The 15,901-nt window shown below is 48.9% G+C and overlaps 2 protein-coding genes across 7 annotated transcripts in view; one reads left to right on the forward strand and one right to left on the reverse strand.

Moving 5' to 3' along the window:
• Window positions 1–6,316, reverse strand: part of LACTB (lactamase beta) — a 25,989-nt gene extending 19,673 nt beyond the window's left edge. The window contains exons 1-6 of one of the 4 annotated variants that reach the window (XM_085845855.1): window positions 6,230–6,297; window positions 3,785–4,104; window positions 3,494–3,564; window positions 1,874–1,940; window positions 763–953; window positions 154–499 (exon numbers count right to left, since the gene is read on the reverse strand). In XM_085845855.1, the coding sequence (XP_085701981.1) occupies window positions 154–499; window positions 763–953; window positions 1,874–1,940; window positions 3,494–3,564; window positions 3,785–4,070 (961 nt within the window). In that variant the 5' untranslated portion in view covers window positions 4,071–4,104; window positions 6,230–6,297. Of the gene's footprint in view, window positions 1–153; window positions 500–762; window positions 954–1,873; window positions 1,941–3,371; window positions 3,459–3,493; window positions 3,565–3,784; window positions 4,105–6,194 lie in introns of those variants that run through there. The other 3 variants (XM_085845856.1, XM_085845854.1, XM_085845857.1) reach the window with 3 other exon arrangements.
• LOC147016819 (ras-related protein Rab-8B-like) overlaps window positions 6,301–15,901 on the forward strand; it is a 20,914-nt gene continuing 11,313 nt past the window's right edge. For all 3 annotated transcript variants that reach the window (XM_085845862.1, XM_085845864.1, XM_085845863.1), the window contains exons 1-3: window positions 6,301–6,516; window positions 8,826–8,886; window positions 9,045–9,105. In XM_085845862.1, coding sequence (XP_085701988.1) covers window positions 6,393–6,516; window positions 8,826–8,886; window positions 9,045–9,105 — 246 coding nt within the window. In that variant the 5' untranslated portion in view covers window positions 6,301–6,392. The remainder of the gene's footprint in view (window positions 6,517–8,825; window positions 8,887–9,044; window positions 9,106–15,901) is intronic.

Consider the following 15,901-nt stretch of genomic DNA (forward strand, 5'->3'; position numbering starts at 1 on the left):
ACTCATTTAAACAAAGCCCAGCCACACCATCTCCACAAAAAATACCAAATTAAAAAATAAAAACATGAAAATAACCAAGTAAATCCATCCCCCCCCCCACCCACCATAAGACATTTTGTCTTATATTCCAAAAGCCGTACATAACGGACTCACCTGGCTTGAAGATGAGTGGATCATCTTTGAAAAGCTTCAAGGCATCTGTGACGGTGTCAAACTTCTCTTTAATGTAGAATTCTTCATACTCACAAGGTACTTTGTGAACTCTGGCCTTGAGATTTCCTCGGTCACTCTGGGTTTTTTTAACGGTACATTTTTCAACCTCAATCGGTATTACTGCTCCTGCACTTTTCACCTCCTCCTCACCGTCACCAAAACGTTTTTTCTCAGCACACAGACGCCCCTGTTTCTTGGCCTTTTCCTCTCGGACCTTCTTCGGGTCCTTCTCATAATGGCGGATACCACTCAGGTGGGAAGCCAGCAGACGTGAGGTGATGACAACCTGGAAATACAAAAACAAATGTCCCCTCAAAAAACAGTTCCACACACTATGAGGCCAACTTTTTATTGTTCAGGCAAATGAGGAAGAAATTTTCATCCGCTTCCCTCCTGTTTGTGCCAGATGAAGGCATGGACAAATTCTATGGTTTGCCATTAGGCCAGTAGGCAGACTTGCGTGAACGACTCTAACAGTAAATTAGGCGATCAAACACAAGTGAACGTTATGTTCTCAATTTTCTTGACTTTCACTTGAGGCTGGAATACCTTTTCTCCTTCGTACACCTTCTGTGGAAACTGTGGAACATACGTCTGCACTGGAGCATCCAGATCCAATTTACCCGACTCCATCAGGCGCCCGAGTGCAGCCATTGTGAGGGATTTGCTGATGCTTGCTATTCGCATGACCGTATCGGGCTGGCAAGGCACGCACAGCTCCAGGTCAGCAAGGCCTAAACCTGAGACACAGCACAACGAGAGCACAAAGTGTGAGAGCAGAACCATAAAAACAGAAGATCAACAGTAGTCAGCATTTCATAAATCATTGGGTGAAGAAAAATCAAAAGGGGTGCAGGTTAACGAATGAGGTGTTGACGCATATAAAAAGTCATGGCACGAGGCCCTGTTATTCCGCACTTGATGATAAGGTGTACCATATTCTTTAGGGAGTGTTGGTGCTGCCGAAGCAGGTTCGAAGCAAGGTTTATACTGGTTGGTTTGCCATTGCCTTCATAGAAGTCAGAGTGGGAATTTGTAACTTAGCCAGGACACCGTGGAATGTTTAACTCAACCAATTAATGCCGACAGATGGGACGTCCATTTATTAACGTCCATCTGAGGGACAGCACACACGTTGATGCCTCGCCCTGTATGCAACATACCAGGATGACCGTTTTTAGCTGGGCCGAGATTCATACCCACGCTAGATAGTTAAAAGGTGAGTATGCATACCTTGAGGCTATCCTGCCAGTCCTCATTCTACACTTGTTAGCTCATAAGGTAAACAACTCATTTCCTTCTCGTCACACAGAACCGGAATCAGGTGACATATCACGTGGCCTTGTATGTAAACTCTAGTAATGACAACAATCCAACTGAATCGAGGCAATTTTTTTTTAAATCCCTAACCAGCTTTATTAACATTAGACATATCTTAATCATTATTAAAACGTACCAATAAAACATTGACCGATCCAGGATGTTGAGCGCAAGGATTGAAAGCTGGTCGTTATAGAATATTGAATTTTTTTTGTCTTAATTTCTCAAGCAACTTGCATGGTTGCCCAACATTGAGACCAGAGAGATCTTGTAATCCACGTGGTATATTCCAAATTTGGTTCCATGTTTAATTAAACAAGTGTGCAGGGAAAACAAGTACCTTGGGTCCAAACAGTCTTGCCGTTAACAGCAACAGCAACCGTCAATCCTGGAGCTCCAGTCTCATTCTGGGAGAATGACAGAAAAATTATGGTCCACCAGCCTGTAGTGGGACGAAGGCTCCCCCAAGAGGTCAGACTTCATTTGCGGACATATAATTAACATTGCAAGTTTTCAATCCATGAAAAAAGAAATCCCTCAATCTTTGCTTCCTGTAGTGCTTTTGTTTTGTGGAGCCTATCCCACACTTGAACCTGCAGCTTTAGTCACGATGCATACATTTGTAACAATTTTTTTTTAAATTGACACTAAAGATACAGCTTTATAGCATGCGTTCATATAGCCTTACGTACAGTACTTGTGCAAGTACAAAATAATCCATCTCTCTGTCTGTGTCTGTCTGTCAAGATCTAAAGTCTGCAAGAGTTATAATCCTGGACAGGTCGTCACTCCGATGCAGAATACTTGACTGAGGGATGCGGGAAGTTTTAATTTGTTCAGGGTGCCGGTGATAGTTCGCCTACTCTTCACGAAGGACACCGTGGGATCTTGAACGTCCATAAACTAATGTCGGCAGATGGGACGTCCAGTTAAACTTCCATCCGAGGAACGGCACACACATTGATGAATCGTCACAAAAGAATCACCAGTATGCATATGCTTTAATTTGCGTGACCACCGGCAGAGAGCATGTGACTATTTGCAAAATGGGGACACCATTCAACTGTACATTGTCATGAAGGCTTGTGATAATATTACAAGCAGAACAAGGTCATTGGGGAAAATAGATGACATTCTAAATGAATCGAGAGTGAAAACAATTACAACCAGAAGGGATCCATTTTGCTTGATGGGTTCCAAAAAAAAAGAGGTTTGTGACACAAAAATACAAAACTTTTTAATCTAGTTTTCCAAACAAATAAACTATCACAACAATGACACCAAGAGCCTGCAATATGACATTCATACCCACAAGCATACAACACATCTATGTCTCATCCAGGAAATAAAAATGCAACAATCATCAACAATGGATGGAATTAACAGGACGTTGATCGAGGTTTGCTAACCGCCGTGAAAAGCATGGAGAAGCTTACTTTTTTGGCGTTAACGTTTTGTCATGCCTGTTGTTGGCTTAATGGTTTGGGTGGTGGGCTTGGGATCCTATGATCCTGAGTTCAAACCCCACTCGGCTGTTGAATTAATACCAGGTGGGGTTGACTCTGCCTGTCATCCTTCCGAGGTCAGCAAAATGAGTGCCAACTTGCTGGTATACTGTGTCGGAGTGGTGACCCGTCCAGGATTGTGTCCAATAGCCAAGGAGTCTGCTTAGGCGGCACCAACACTCTGCACACAGTATGGTCCCGATGGATGGATGGATGGATGGATGGAATGTTTTATCAGAGCAGAGGAGTAAAAGAGGAAGGTTAATGCTCCTCTCTTGTTCCACCGAAGGATTAATAGTCTAGAATGTCAGATTCCCAAAGCAGTTAACATACCTCGATCAACGTCTTGTTCATTTCATCCATTGTTCTACCTGTCCGCCGATGCAGAACGATGTTCGGCTTCACGATTAAGACTAGTTTTGCATCCAACTATGGAAACAGTTTGTAGTTTTCACCTTCACTCTCGCCAACAACTTGAGGCTTTGCTGCACTGCTTGCTTCAAAGCAGGAGGGTCTGCCTCACAATCTAAAAAACGAGGGGAAAAGAAAAAAAGAAAAGATTCGCAAAAATTGTACTCGCATTACAAAACATAATAAAAACTAAAACATAAAAATAAAATGTGAGAACATTATTTAAAGTCAAAAGACAAGCTGTTAAAAAACAAAAGAAGAGAATTCAAGAATATTTTGACTAAAAAAAAAAGATGACTAAAAAACAAACAAACAACCAAAAAACAAGTTTTAACCTTTCAAAGTGGAAAACTTGGATGAACAGCTGACAGTGGAGGCAGGAGGAGAAGATACAGAGTCGTGAGCAAGGACGCACCCGGCTCCTATTCCAAAGCCTACAAGCGCAGCCATCCACAGGCTTCCGCGTCCAACAAGGCCACTGATCCTGACCACTTGGGTAGAGGTAGTGTGCTGCCTGGCAACACTTGATGACCCGAAGAAAAAGCGACGTTGCGTCTGTCGTGGTAGCAGCAATAGCAGAAGACGACGAGAACGTAGGGCCGAGTACAAACTGAAGCACATGCTTGCACCAACTCCAATACGTTTTGGTAAAAACCTTCAAAAATATAGATACAAAACACACACACACACACACACACACACACACACACACACACACACACACACACACACACACACACACACACACACACACACACACACACACACACACACACACAGTTACAAATTTGGCCTCTGTAATTTAGAAAATTGGATTTTTTGGTGGAATTAGTGGAAAAAAAATTTGCCTCTGTAATTTAGAAAACACGTTACTACGGCAAACAGCTCGGAAATCTGGTGTAATCAAATATATTTTGCTTTCAAACTCACAAAGAGAGACCGTACAACCTTTGTAAAGCACACCGAGTCATGTTACATAACCAATTGAAGTAGAAACAGTCACGAGGACCATCCAAATCGGTACACGAACTGCACCGCCGTCGACTGCAGAGCACTCTGCAAGCAGCTTATGCACTCAAGCAAGCACTCCAATTAAATGGTTGATAAGGACGGCTGGCTTGGCAAGCGATAGCCACGTCGGAATTAGACAACTGAACACTTTTTAGGAGTCGGAACTGCTGCTAAGTTCAATTATGGAGCTTAAATTTTGTAATTCGGCTTAATTTAAGAGATTCTGGAGTTTACGGCTTGTGTGGAAATGAAATAAAGTCACGAACGCTGGCGTCTCCGGGTGTTCGATAATATGAGTGAGGAAAGTGAAAAAAAACGAAACTTTATCGTTAAGAAATCATTGCGGTCTGTTCCAAATCAAGGCATGGTTGAGTTGGCCAAAAATACATGGTGGCTTCAGACCCCGGTGAGGTAACCCATGATGCGTCTAAAGAGCCCATTTGGAGCGAAGTGGCCGAAGATGCACCTGATAAAGGATATAATTAAATAAGGCTGTTAACGATCTTCAAAAGGGATGTTTTAATTAACGCAAACATCCAATTTTCACTCTTGCACTTCCTTGGAGTTCCCTTAGTATGTATGCAAAGTTTCAGGTTGCAAGGCTTCATGGTTTTGGAGTTATGGAGTTATGGAGTTATGGAGAACACACACACACACACACACACACACACACACACATAAAACCTGTCGCTTCACTGATGGGAAGAGACAGAGAGAGACACAGATAGAGAGAGACACAGAGAGAGAGAGAGAGAGAGAGAGAGAGAGAGAGAGAGAGAGAGAGAGAGAGAGAGAGAGAGAGAGAGAGAGAGAGAGAGAGAGAGAGAGAGAGAGACAGAGAGACAGAGAGACAGAGACACAGAGACACAGAGACACAGAGACACAGAGACACAGAGACACAGAGGAACAGAGGAACAGAGACAGAGAGACAGAGAGACAGAGACACAGATATGAAGGAGTGAGAGGAAAGGAGTAAGAAGGGAGGGGTGGGTGAGTGATGCTTCACCACACATCGCAATACACTCAGGGAGGTAAGGGGTGCAAGGAGGGGGTGGGAGCAAAGAGGATGGGGGAGCAAGGAAGGGGGTGTTCTGGACTTGTGTTTGGTAGTGGGACTTGAAGGGTGGGGGTGGGTTATACTTCTATTTGGGGAGGGAACTGGGGGGGACTGGAGGAAGTGGCGATGGGGGTTGGAGTGTTTGGGGGTGGAGTGTTTGGGGGGTGGAGTGTTTGGGGGGTGGAGTGTTTGGGGTGGAGTGTTTGGGGAGTGTTTGGGGGAGTGTTTGGGGGAGTGTTTGGGGGGGAGTGTTTGGGGGGGGAGTGTTTGGGGGGGGGGGATGTTCAAGTGTGCCAGCATTAATACAGGGTTGATTGAAATGAAGTTCGTGAAACACGTAGCTGGGAAACACTGGTTTGACCCCGACTACATCAGGTCACATGAAACATTTTAAACATGGTCCGCGGTGATTTCTTAGTTGACGCTCAGTATTTAAAACACATCATGGAGAAGGCACGTAAACTATCATAATACAGGCTTTCATGGGCCTAAGGGCCTCTTGCGTTGAAGTTCCTCATCCGAAACTCGTATTATATGATGACGATGAGATTGGAGCTTTTTATGATACTGAACAGTGTGGGTCGAAAGGGGGAAATCCCCGGGGGGGGAGGGGACACTTTGAAGGGATTTCCCACAATGTAAGTTACATAATCATAAAACTATGTATATCTTATTACCTCCCTCGCAGCTCCGCACCTTTCTAGAAACACACCTTCAATTTTCAACCAATACAACTCTTACACGAAGCAAAGTAGAGAGAAAAAAAAAACGATCATGACGTCACGTCCGGTCACCACGTGAGGAACGTTTAAAGAGCATCGACGTCACTTCCGGTCTTAATCTTCACCAAACAGAGCGGAAGGAGTCCGTGCGACATGGCCAAGACGTACGACTACCTGTTCAAGCTGCTGCTCATCGGGGACAGCGGCGTCGGCAAGACGTGCGTTCTCTTCAGGTTCTCCGAGGATGCTTTCAACACGACGTTCATCACCACCATCGGTGAGCTGGACCGTCCGGCCGTGGTTGTCATTCCACCACAACTCAATGTCCGTCCGTCTTGTGTTTGATTGTAATAACATTCCGATGCAGCTTGGGGCTGCTGGTTGCATCATTCCTGGGAGTCCCGTCCCCCCCCCCCCTGTTTCTAGTAAGCCGGTGCTCATTTTCCCCAACCTCAAAAGGATGACGGGCTGAGTCAACCCACCTAGTGTTAATTCAACGGTTAAGGGGCTTGAACTGAAAACCCAAACATTTTAAGCCACAACCACCTTAACCACTCCACCAACATGAGGATTGTGGTTTTGTGAATCCCAAGAGTAGTGGGTCGAGTACTCAAACATGTGATAGGTCACCCGGTGATGATACGACTGGACCCAAGTGTGTGTGTGTACGTGTGTGTGTACGTGTGTGTGTGTGTATGTGTGTGTGTGTGTACGTGTGTGTGTGTGTACGTGTGTGTGTGTACGTGTGTTTGTCTGTGTGTACGTGTGTGTGTACGTGTGTGTACGTGTGTGTGTGTGTATGTGTGTGTGTGTGTACGTGTGTGTGTACGTGTGTGTGTGTGTACGTGTCTGTGTGTACGTGTGTTTGTCTGTGTGTACGTGTGTTTGTCTGTGTGTACGTGTGTGTGTACGTGTGTTTGTCTGTGTGTACGTGTGTTTGTCTGTGTGTACGTGTGTGTGTACGTGTGTGTGTACGTGTGTTTGTGTACGTGTGTTTGTCTGTGTGTACGTGTGTGTGTACGTGTGTGTTTGTGTACGTGTCTGTGTGTACGTGTGTTTGTCTGTGTGTACATGTGTACGTGTGTGTGTGTGTGTGTACGTGTGTGTGTGTGTACGTGTGTGTGTGTACGTGTACGTGTGTGTGTACGTGTGTGTGTGTGTGTACGTGTGTGTGTGTGTGTACGTGTGTGTGTGTGTGTACGTGTGTGTGTACGTGTGTTTGTCTGTGTGTACGTGTGTGTGTCTGTGTGTACGTGTGTGTGTGTGTACGTGTGTTTGTCTGTGTGTACGTGTGTTTGTGTACGTGTCTGTGTGTACGTGTGTACGTGTGTTTGTCTGTGTGTACGTGTGTTTGTCTGTGTGTACGTGTTTGTCTGTGTGTACGTGTGTTTGTCTGTGTGTACGTGTGTTTGTCTGTGTGTACGTGTGTTTGTCTGTGTGTACGTGTTTGTCTGTGTGTACGTGTGTTTGTCTGTGTGTACGTGTGTTTGTCTGTGTGTACGTGTGTTTGTCTGTGTGTATGTGTGTCTGTGCTTGTGTCTGTGCGTGTGTGTGTCTGTGCGTGTGTACGTGTGTGTGTGTGTGTGTACGTGTGTGTGTGTGTACGTGTGTGTGTACGTGTTTGTGTACGTGTGTTTGTCTGTGTGTATGTGTGTCTGTGCTTGTATCTGTGTGCGTGTGTGTGTCTGTGCGTGTGTACGTGTGTGTGTGATTACTTTTTTCTTTTTTTAACCATTTGAGGTTCTTCAAGATGAGACGATGGAGAAAACCAATTGATTATAAATTTTTAGCTATCTTCATCAAGTTGAGTTTGAGTACAAAGCCGACGTGGACGGGCTTTGTATTTTGAGTTACTTTTAAGTTCAACCTGTATTGTTACCTCCACCACCGAAGGTGAAGGAGGTTATGTTTTTACCCCTTTGTCTTTCTGTCTGTCTGTTTGTTTGTTTGTCTGTGTACAGGATATCTCAAAAAGTTGTGGACGGATCCGGGTGTGTGACGACGACAAACTGATTATATTTTGGTGAAGATACGGATCCAGATCAGACTACTACAATTTTTTTTAAGTGATTTTTCACCATTGAGAGATTGGGCCAAAAACGATGTAGTACTGCATAGCATGATATCTCAAAAATGTAATGGGCCCGAATGTTCTCATGGATCAGGCATTGTGTGGCAGAGGTATGCGCTCTACCGAGTGCCCTTCCAGTTTTAAGCAGTTTTTGGTTATATGCTGTCCACACAACCTCTGATTAAAACATATATAATCATGGCCAAAAATACTGTTACGAATTCGCGCCCACCGGCGCGATGGTTCGTTCGTGATCTATGTATTTTAAATGTTGACCGTCACCTCGGAAGCAACACGTACCATTTTAAAAGTCTTTTGTGTGACTCGGCCAAGGTTCAAACCACCGACCTCCTTGACTCAAAGCAGATGCTCCAATCATTGTTCCTTCACTGGTCGATTCCACACCTCCAGGTTCTCATCGGTGTTGGAGTGATATTACTACAGACAAACCCTATCACCCATTCCACCCGTGTGGTTTACCATCTTCCAGACTCAATTTTATTTGTGTATTGCAGGAATAGACTTCAAAATCAGAACCATAGAATTGGATGGGAAAAAGATAAAACTACAAATATGGTAAGTGGGCCGATTTATATACATATTTGTGGATGTCAATACAAATGTCCAAAGTTAACCTTTTTCTTTGAAACCCATAAAGTCGTCTGAATGCTTGATGCATTGATTGTGTACGAAGTGTAATAAGGTGTGTAATTCTGTCTGTGACATCTGTGAAGGGACACTGCTGGGCAGGAGAGATTTCGAACCATCACCACAGCCTACTACCGGGGGGCCATGGTGGGTATAACTTCCCCTATTAACATATCTAAACCACATAAAGCAACCAGTGTTCAAAGAACACTACCCCAGACAGTCTTGGGGGAAAATGACATGGGAAGCATCTTGTAATCTCTTGCTTTGCATTTCTGAGCACAATCTATATTTTCCAGGAGCTGCCATTTTGGCTGAAGCTCCATATTCTCCAACGCCAAGAGTGTGAGCGGAAAATTTGATTGGTCGAGATGGCGTGAACTTTTGTCGACGCTCTGCTAAACTGGAGGTTTTTGAAAAGAAGGCGATTTTTGTGGTCTACCAGTGTTCAAGTGTACAATTAAATTTAAATAAAATAAAGGTTTTAAAGATCGTGTGGAGTGGGGGGGGGGGGGGATTTTGGAAATTTAACACAATTGATGCCACGTCCTGTACACCACCTTATTTAACAGGTTAAATTAGTTATTCGTTCCTGTTGTTTGTGTCCTTTATGACATCCCCAAAAACAGTAAGTTTCTTGTTTGGAATTATTTTCAATTTTGTTTGACAACCAGACAGGCAGACAGTTTAAAATATTGTTGCGGTCTTCGCGCCCGCCGGCGTGCGACGGCCACGTAACTCGAATCGCGGCACGTCGCCCACCGGACGGACAATCCAGTCGTGACCCTCTCGGACTAACGCCGGGAACCAGTCACGGGTGGACCTTTCGGTCTCACCGCGATCGAGCCAATCAGCCCCCGCGTGGGATAGGGTTGCTCGCCAAATTCGAACTACCTAAGTACCCACGCGGAGGGTAGACCGGGCGATCGCACCTCGCCGCAGGTCGACTTCGGACACGGGCCATAGCGACCCGTTCCGTACCTATCAGAATAACCGAGCGGTGTTATCGTCGACCTCGACGGTTCGATTAATTATCGGGCGTACTCAGCCCACTACCAACCCTTTACGTGAAGCAAGATGGGGATTCAATGGAGGAAAAGCCGAAGTGAAGTCGGAGAACAGATCAACAATAAAGCACATTTATTCGCGACGAACCGAAAGCACACAAATACAATTCCACCAAATGAACACAAAAAAGAAAACACAATTCCATTTACACAAAAAGCAAACATAAAAGTGAAAACACAGTACAGAGCTAATACCGACTACCGAGCACACGGCAACACTTATACAGTTCTACTTCACAGCCAGCACCGACAACACATAGGCAAAACGAAGGAAAAGAAATACCCCAAGAATGAGGTAGGCCTGGGGCCGAGCCCGGGTCGGGCCTACCCGTCTGGTGATGAGACGCGGAGCGCGATGGCCCGCAACCCGCGGGCCTCGTGGACAGTGCCTGGCAGGGGGTGGGAGCACGGGGCCCCTTGGTCGCACTATCTCAGCGCGGGGGAAACAGGAGGGGGTTGCTGATGCTCGGGGTATAGAGGATCTTTATTATGTGCGACGAGCGTCTCCACCTCGGCCAGGTCGCGCTGTCGGCCTCCCTCGGGTGCAGCTTCCTGCACGACGCGAGCACCCCCTCGTCTGGTGTCGCCGCCTTTCCACAGCTCCGTCCCCTCCGTTCCGACTCCAACGCACACGACGAGCAGCTCCACCGCCCGCGAAGTCTTGACCCTCTGCTTCCGACTCTCCTCTTCTTGACTCTCCGTTCTCGTTCTGCTGACTCTCCCTCGTTCTCTCTTGCGACTCCTTTCTGACTGACGAACACCGTCCTTTTATCCCCCCCGTAACTTCGCCTTTGACCCCCTCCCTTTGACCTTTCACCTCGCTCCCCATTGGCCCGACAAAAAGTGGGCGTGAAGGCTTTTTGATCCACAAATTTGCATATATCGATCGCCCTGGGGCGAGACGGTCGCCCCTCGCTCACCTATTGGAAGACAAAAAGTGGGCGTGTGTCGTTTTTGATCCGTTTTTGAAGCAGAAAATCCGTGATTTTGTACACGCTGTTCAACGTGCGCCCTACACGAGTCCAGCATCGGTGCCCATGAGTGGCGCGAGATGACGGTGATGCGATGGTGGCGAGTTGTGACGGTAAAGGTCATGGCGGTTGTGGTGAAGCGGCGTTGTGGTTGGTGGTTGTTGTTGTGGTTGTGATGGTGGCGATTGGTCCAAAATAAAGATAGTAAAAGAAAAACGGCTATCCTAAAGAGTCGCAGCACGTATAAATGACATGTATTCCCACTAGACAACGGGTTTGGGCCTAACTACACATGCACTTACCGAGATACCTCACCTAAGGGACCTGAATGGTGGTTTGCGAATCTGGTAACCACAACACTACCCCCTTCCTTTTACAGACTCGTCCCGAGTCGTCAAATTTTCGTGTGCCATCATGTGTAGTTTTCCCCTAGTACATTTTACCTACGGATCCCTGAGTGCGACATTCATGGTATTCGTGTCCCCAAAATAAATAACCTGAGGGCTGCGTAACTACCTAAACAAACTCACTCACACGGACGACTTAAATAAAATTGCCGGCGCTAAGACATACATGCCGGGGGCGCACTCATATTTACAGTACATCTTAACCTTAACTTACAAATTTTACACTAAACCATGGCCCAGGATCATTGAACTCTGCAAAGAAAAGCAGTTAGCAGGGAGCCAGGCTGCCCACATGCAGTCTCTGACTCAAACAATGCAGGTGACAGGGAACGTGGCTGGCTGCTCACCACGCAGTCCAAGGCCTTCCCTTTTGAACTGAACGCAGTGAACCACAACGGTGCTTGGGCTGCACAACGCAGCAGTCTCCGTGCCAGCTCAAGTGGCACACGCAATGAGCACAACGAATGGATGCATGAACGGTTTGAACTGAATGCAGTGAACCACAACGGTGCATGGGCTGCACAACGCAGTCTCCGTGCCAGCTCAAGTGGCACACGCAATGAGCACAACGAATGGATGCATGAACGGTTTGAACTGAATGCAGTGAACCACAACGGTGCATGGGCTGCACAAATGCAGTCTCCGTGCCAGCTCAAGTGGCACACGCAATGAGCACAACGAATGGATGCATGGACACAAACACGGTGCACGGGCTGCCACTGCAGGCCCGTGTTGTAGCTGCCAACAGGGCAGTTCTCGCAGCTTGCAAACTATTGCCTTGATCCTGGCGCACATGGAAATGAACAGGGGGGGCAAAGCAAAAATTTAACGGGGCTGGTGAACGTGGGCAGTGGGCATGGCATGGCAAAGGTGGCAGGCAAACACAGCCCGCAGAAGAAGGACGCTGCAGGCAAACACAGCCGGCAGATGAACTGGCCGGCACAGGCCTTGCAGCACACAGCTGCCGATGAAGTTGGCCGGCCTCCGCCTTGAAGCAAAACACGGCCAGCCGATGAAGTTGGCCAGCCTTTGCCGTTCAATGGAGGTTGGTGGAGGGAGTGCGGTGGTGCTGGCCACTTGGAAGGCGGGCTCGGACCTACCTACCAGTCTCCCTCCCACCTATCGCCTTTGCCTGTCACTGTACATACCCACTCCCTTAATTTGTCAAACCCCAATTTAGCCCCAACTTAATTTTTTTTGTTGTTTTTATTTTTACTCCCCCACTATAAATCGTCCCCTAACCCCCTTTATCGTCCTTGTTCGGCTAACCTATTCTGTCACCTAGCCTACTCCCAACCCCTACGTTCCCTTCCCGGAGGGGAATAAGGGAGAGCTAGCGTCCTGTGTCGAGGCCCAACGAAGCCTCAGAATGGCCTCCCCAGAGTTCGGCGATCTAACCCAAAGTGGGTCCAGTGGCCCACAACGACAGCGAGGGGATGGATGGTGCGGAGGGTTACATCTCTAATCTACCTAACCATTTAACTGCTAAACTACCCCGGGGCTTTCAACAAGCACCTCTCGCTTAAACTATTGGTTCTAACAACCCAGATTCCCGTCGCCTGTGTTGGTGTCCTTACAATTTCGGGCCTCGCCCCCAATTTTCTCTCCGTGCCCTCACACGGTCTCCTGGCTGGGACACGTGGCTCCCTCCGGCAGGCACGACCCTCTGCCGAATCTCCCGCTATGGCACCCGGGCACTACACTGCCTCCGAGCCTACCACCTCCCTAACACGGGGGAGTGCCCCCCCATGGCACCTCCCTGAAACGCACACGTGGCAGGCCGGCCTCCCGGGCCCCTTTCCGAGGGTCACCCGTGCCCACAACACTGCCCACGCGGCTAATGGCGCCCCGGGCCCCCCGCACCAAGCAGGCGCACCCGTGCCCCACTACTCTATCCCGGCCCCCATGGGCCCGCAGCCTACCGCGGCCGACTAGCCTGGTGCCCGGGGTACCCACTCAGCGATACTCACCTTTCGCAGCCACGCTCCCAAGCCCGTCAACAGGGCTCCTGCACCCCTCCAAATGGGTCTCGAGCCTACTTTCCCACCAACAGCAAAACGACCTCCATTTTTCAATTTGACTAACCCAACTGACTCAATCTACACTGACCCCGGGGGTCCCTTGGGCGGGAGTCACTCCTCCCCCCAATCACTCATCGCACCATGCATTCCCCATTCGCTCCACTCACACAGACCCGCTGGCCTCACTCACTCAACAAGTACTCACCTCACAACCCACAACTCTTCAACACACACACCGCTGAACTCTGCCATCCTTCTAACTACCTCCCCTAACTAACTCGTGCTCCCACGTCATCCCTTACACTAGTAGCACGTTCCTTTTAACACTACGTAGCTAAGCTACGTCCCCTCTACACATCCACAAGTCTGTCACTGTCTCCAAAATAATCCCATTTTATTTCCCAACCTAAAGCTCACTAAATCCCTCTACCTAATCCATTCCACGGACTCCATGAGGACTTACCCCTGCCCCATGAAGTCGGTCTAACTAAGCTAACCCTTCCCCCTAACTAGTTTTCATCCTGTGCCCCGGGTAAGGGGGTCTTTCACCCCTTGCCCAGGAATCCTGTACACCCGAAAGTGAGGCTTGCTTTTTTTTTTTTTTCATGCGCAGCACCTGCGCGGCAACTCAGAGCTCGCGCACTTTGCACCTGCCCGTGACGTCATGCAGCTGCACGTGTTCCTCGTCCCTCCTTGGACGGGACCATCCGGCAGAGATACCCCTCCTGCCGGATTCCAACCACACGTGCAGCCATGACGTCACCGTGCGCAAAAAAAAAAACACAAGCCCCACGTCTCGAGGGGTTTCCCACGCGAACACATGTGCTTTGCCCGTTGGAGCTCAACACACACGATCGCGTGGAGAACCCGTCCGGTCCAAATCCGTATACCTGCCTAAACTTTGTCCGTCCGCGGGATCGGCAAATCCACCGCGTGCGTTTCCGGACCGGGACTTCACTCTCGCAAGCGAGCACGTGGTGGTCTCGTGCGTTGCACAGCACGAACCGCGTGCTCACTGCTGGGTGAACCCGGCACGGTCCCCGAAACAGCTACAGCCGCTACACGGCTTTCTCTCCTCTGTCGCCGTCTCCGTCTCCATTCCACCCACGCACACCTGCGTGTTACGACGCACACAGTCCACTCAATCACATTCACACCGGGAGACGCGGCTGCGTGCTCCCGCATGCCAACCGACATCTCCCTCACATACCGCTCTCTCACACACACGGTCTCCCTGGCACACAGCGACCTTGCACACGGCCGTTCACTCACGCGTGCCTCACTACTCACACAAACCATACTACTCACACGTGGTGCCTCACTCATACTGGCCGTTTCACTCACACACGCGAGGGCACTCACCCGCGGTGCCTCACTCACACTCCGTGCCTCATCCACACACACGGGGGCACTCACCCGCGGTTCCTCACTCATACACCGTGCCTCACTCACACACGCGAGGGCACTCACCCGCGGTGCCTCACTCACACTCCGTGCCTCATCCACACACCGTGCCTCACTCACACACGCGAGGGCACTCACCCGCGGTGCCTCATCCACACTGGCCGTTTCACTCACACCCACGGCCTCTTCCACACACGATGCCTCATCCACACACGGCGTGCTGGGAAGCACGTACTCCGGCACCATCGCCACCACACCACTCACACACGGGGTCGCTTCCACACACGGGGACGCACTCACGCCTTGCACCACACACACAGGGACAACCACACTGGGGATTCGAGTCCCCACAAGGGTCTCCGGGGCCTCTATACCCCCCAAGCTCGCCGTGCACCCGTCCACAGCACTCCTCCCCTCAACCTCGCAAAGCACGACCGAACTCACCTGGTCGTGACTCGCCTCAAGGGGGCATACTCCCTCCCCTTGTTCCTGGAGGAGGCCATCCAGGTGCTCGCACCGGGTCCCTGCACGCTCCGCGAGCTCACCCCCGTTGTCCTCCACTACCTCCGTGTGTGTGTGTGCGTCACTTACCCCGTCTTCATCGTGTAGTCTTCCCTCTATCGTTCCCATCTCCCGTGTCTCTGCCAACTCTTCACCCTTTACCTCCCTTGTCTCAACTATTATTTCTGTTGTCGTCACCTCGTGTCTCGTCTCACACGTTTTGGTCTCCCCATTTAATTTTTCCCTTTCGGTCATCGTCACGACCCTCGCCCAACACGTTCCACGAATTATTTTTTCACCCGCCTCCACCGCGGGCCTGTCAGCCGTTGCACCCCCACCCAGCTCGTTTGCTCCCACACGTGGAGTCGCCATTTTTATCTCCCTGGTCACGGCCTTCATGCCCGCCTGCAGGCTTCGGCCCATGTTCTGTGTCTCACCCCGTAGCTCTTTCATTTCTTTTTTCATTTGCTTGCCCATTCCGTTTATTTGCTTGTTCATTTCGTTTTTCATTTCATTTGTATTTGTATCCATCTTCTCGTTCATGTGTTGTGTATTCGCATCCATCGTCGTTT

This window comes from Eptatretus burgeri, chromosome 11, assembly GCF_056783735.1.
Source record: "Eptatretus burgeri isolate ZD-2024b chromosome 11, Ebu_testis_v1, whole genome shotgun sequence".
NCBI classification, from domain to species: domain Eukaryota; kingdom Metazoa; phylum Chordata; class Myxini; order Myxiniformes; family Myxinidae; genus Eptatretus; species Eptatretus burgeri.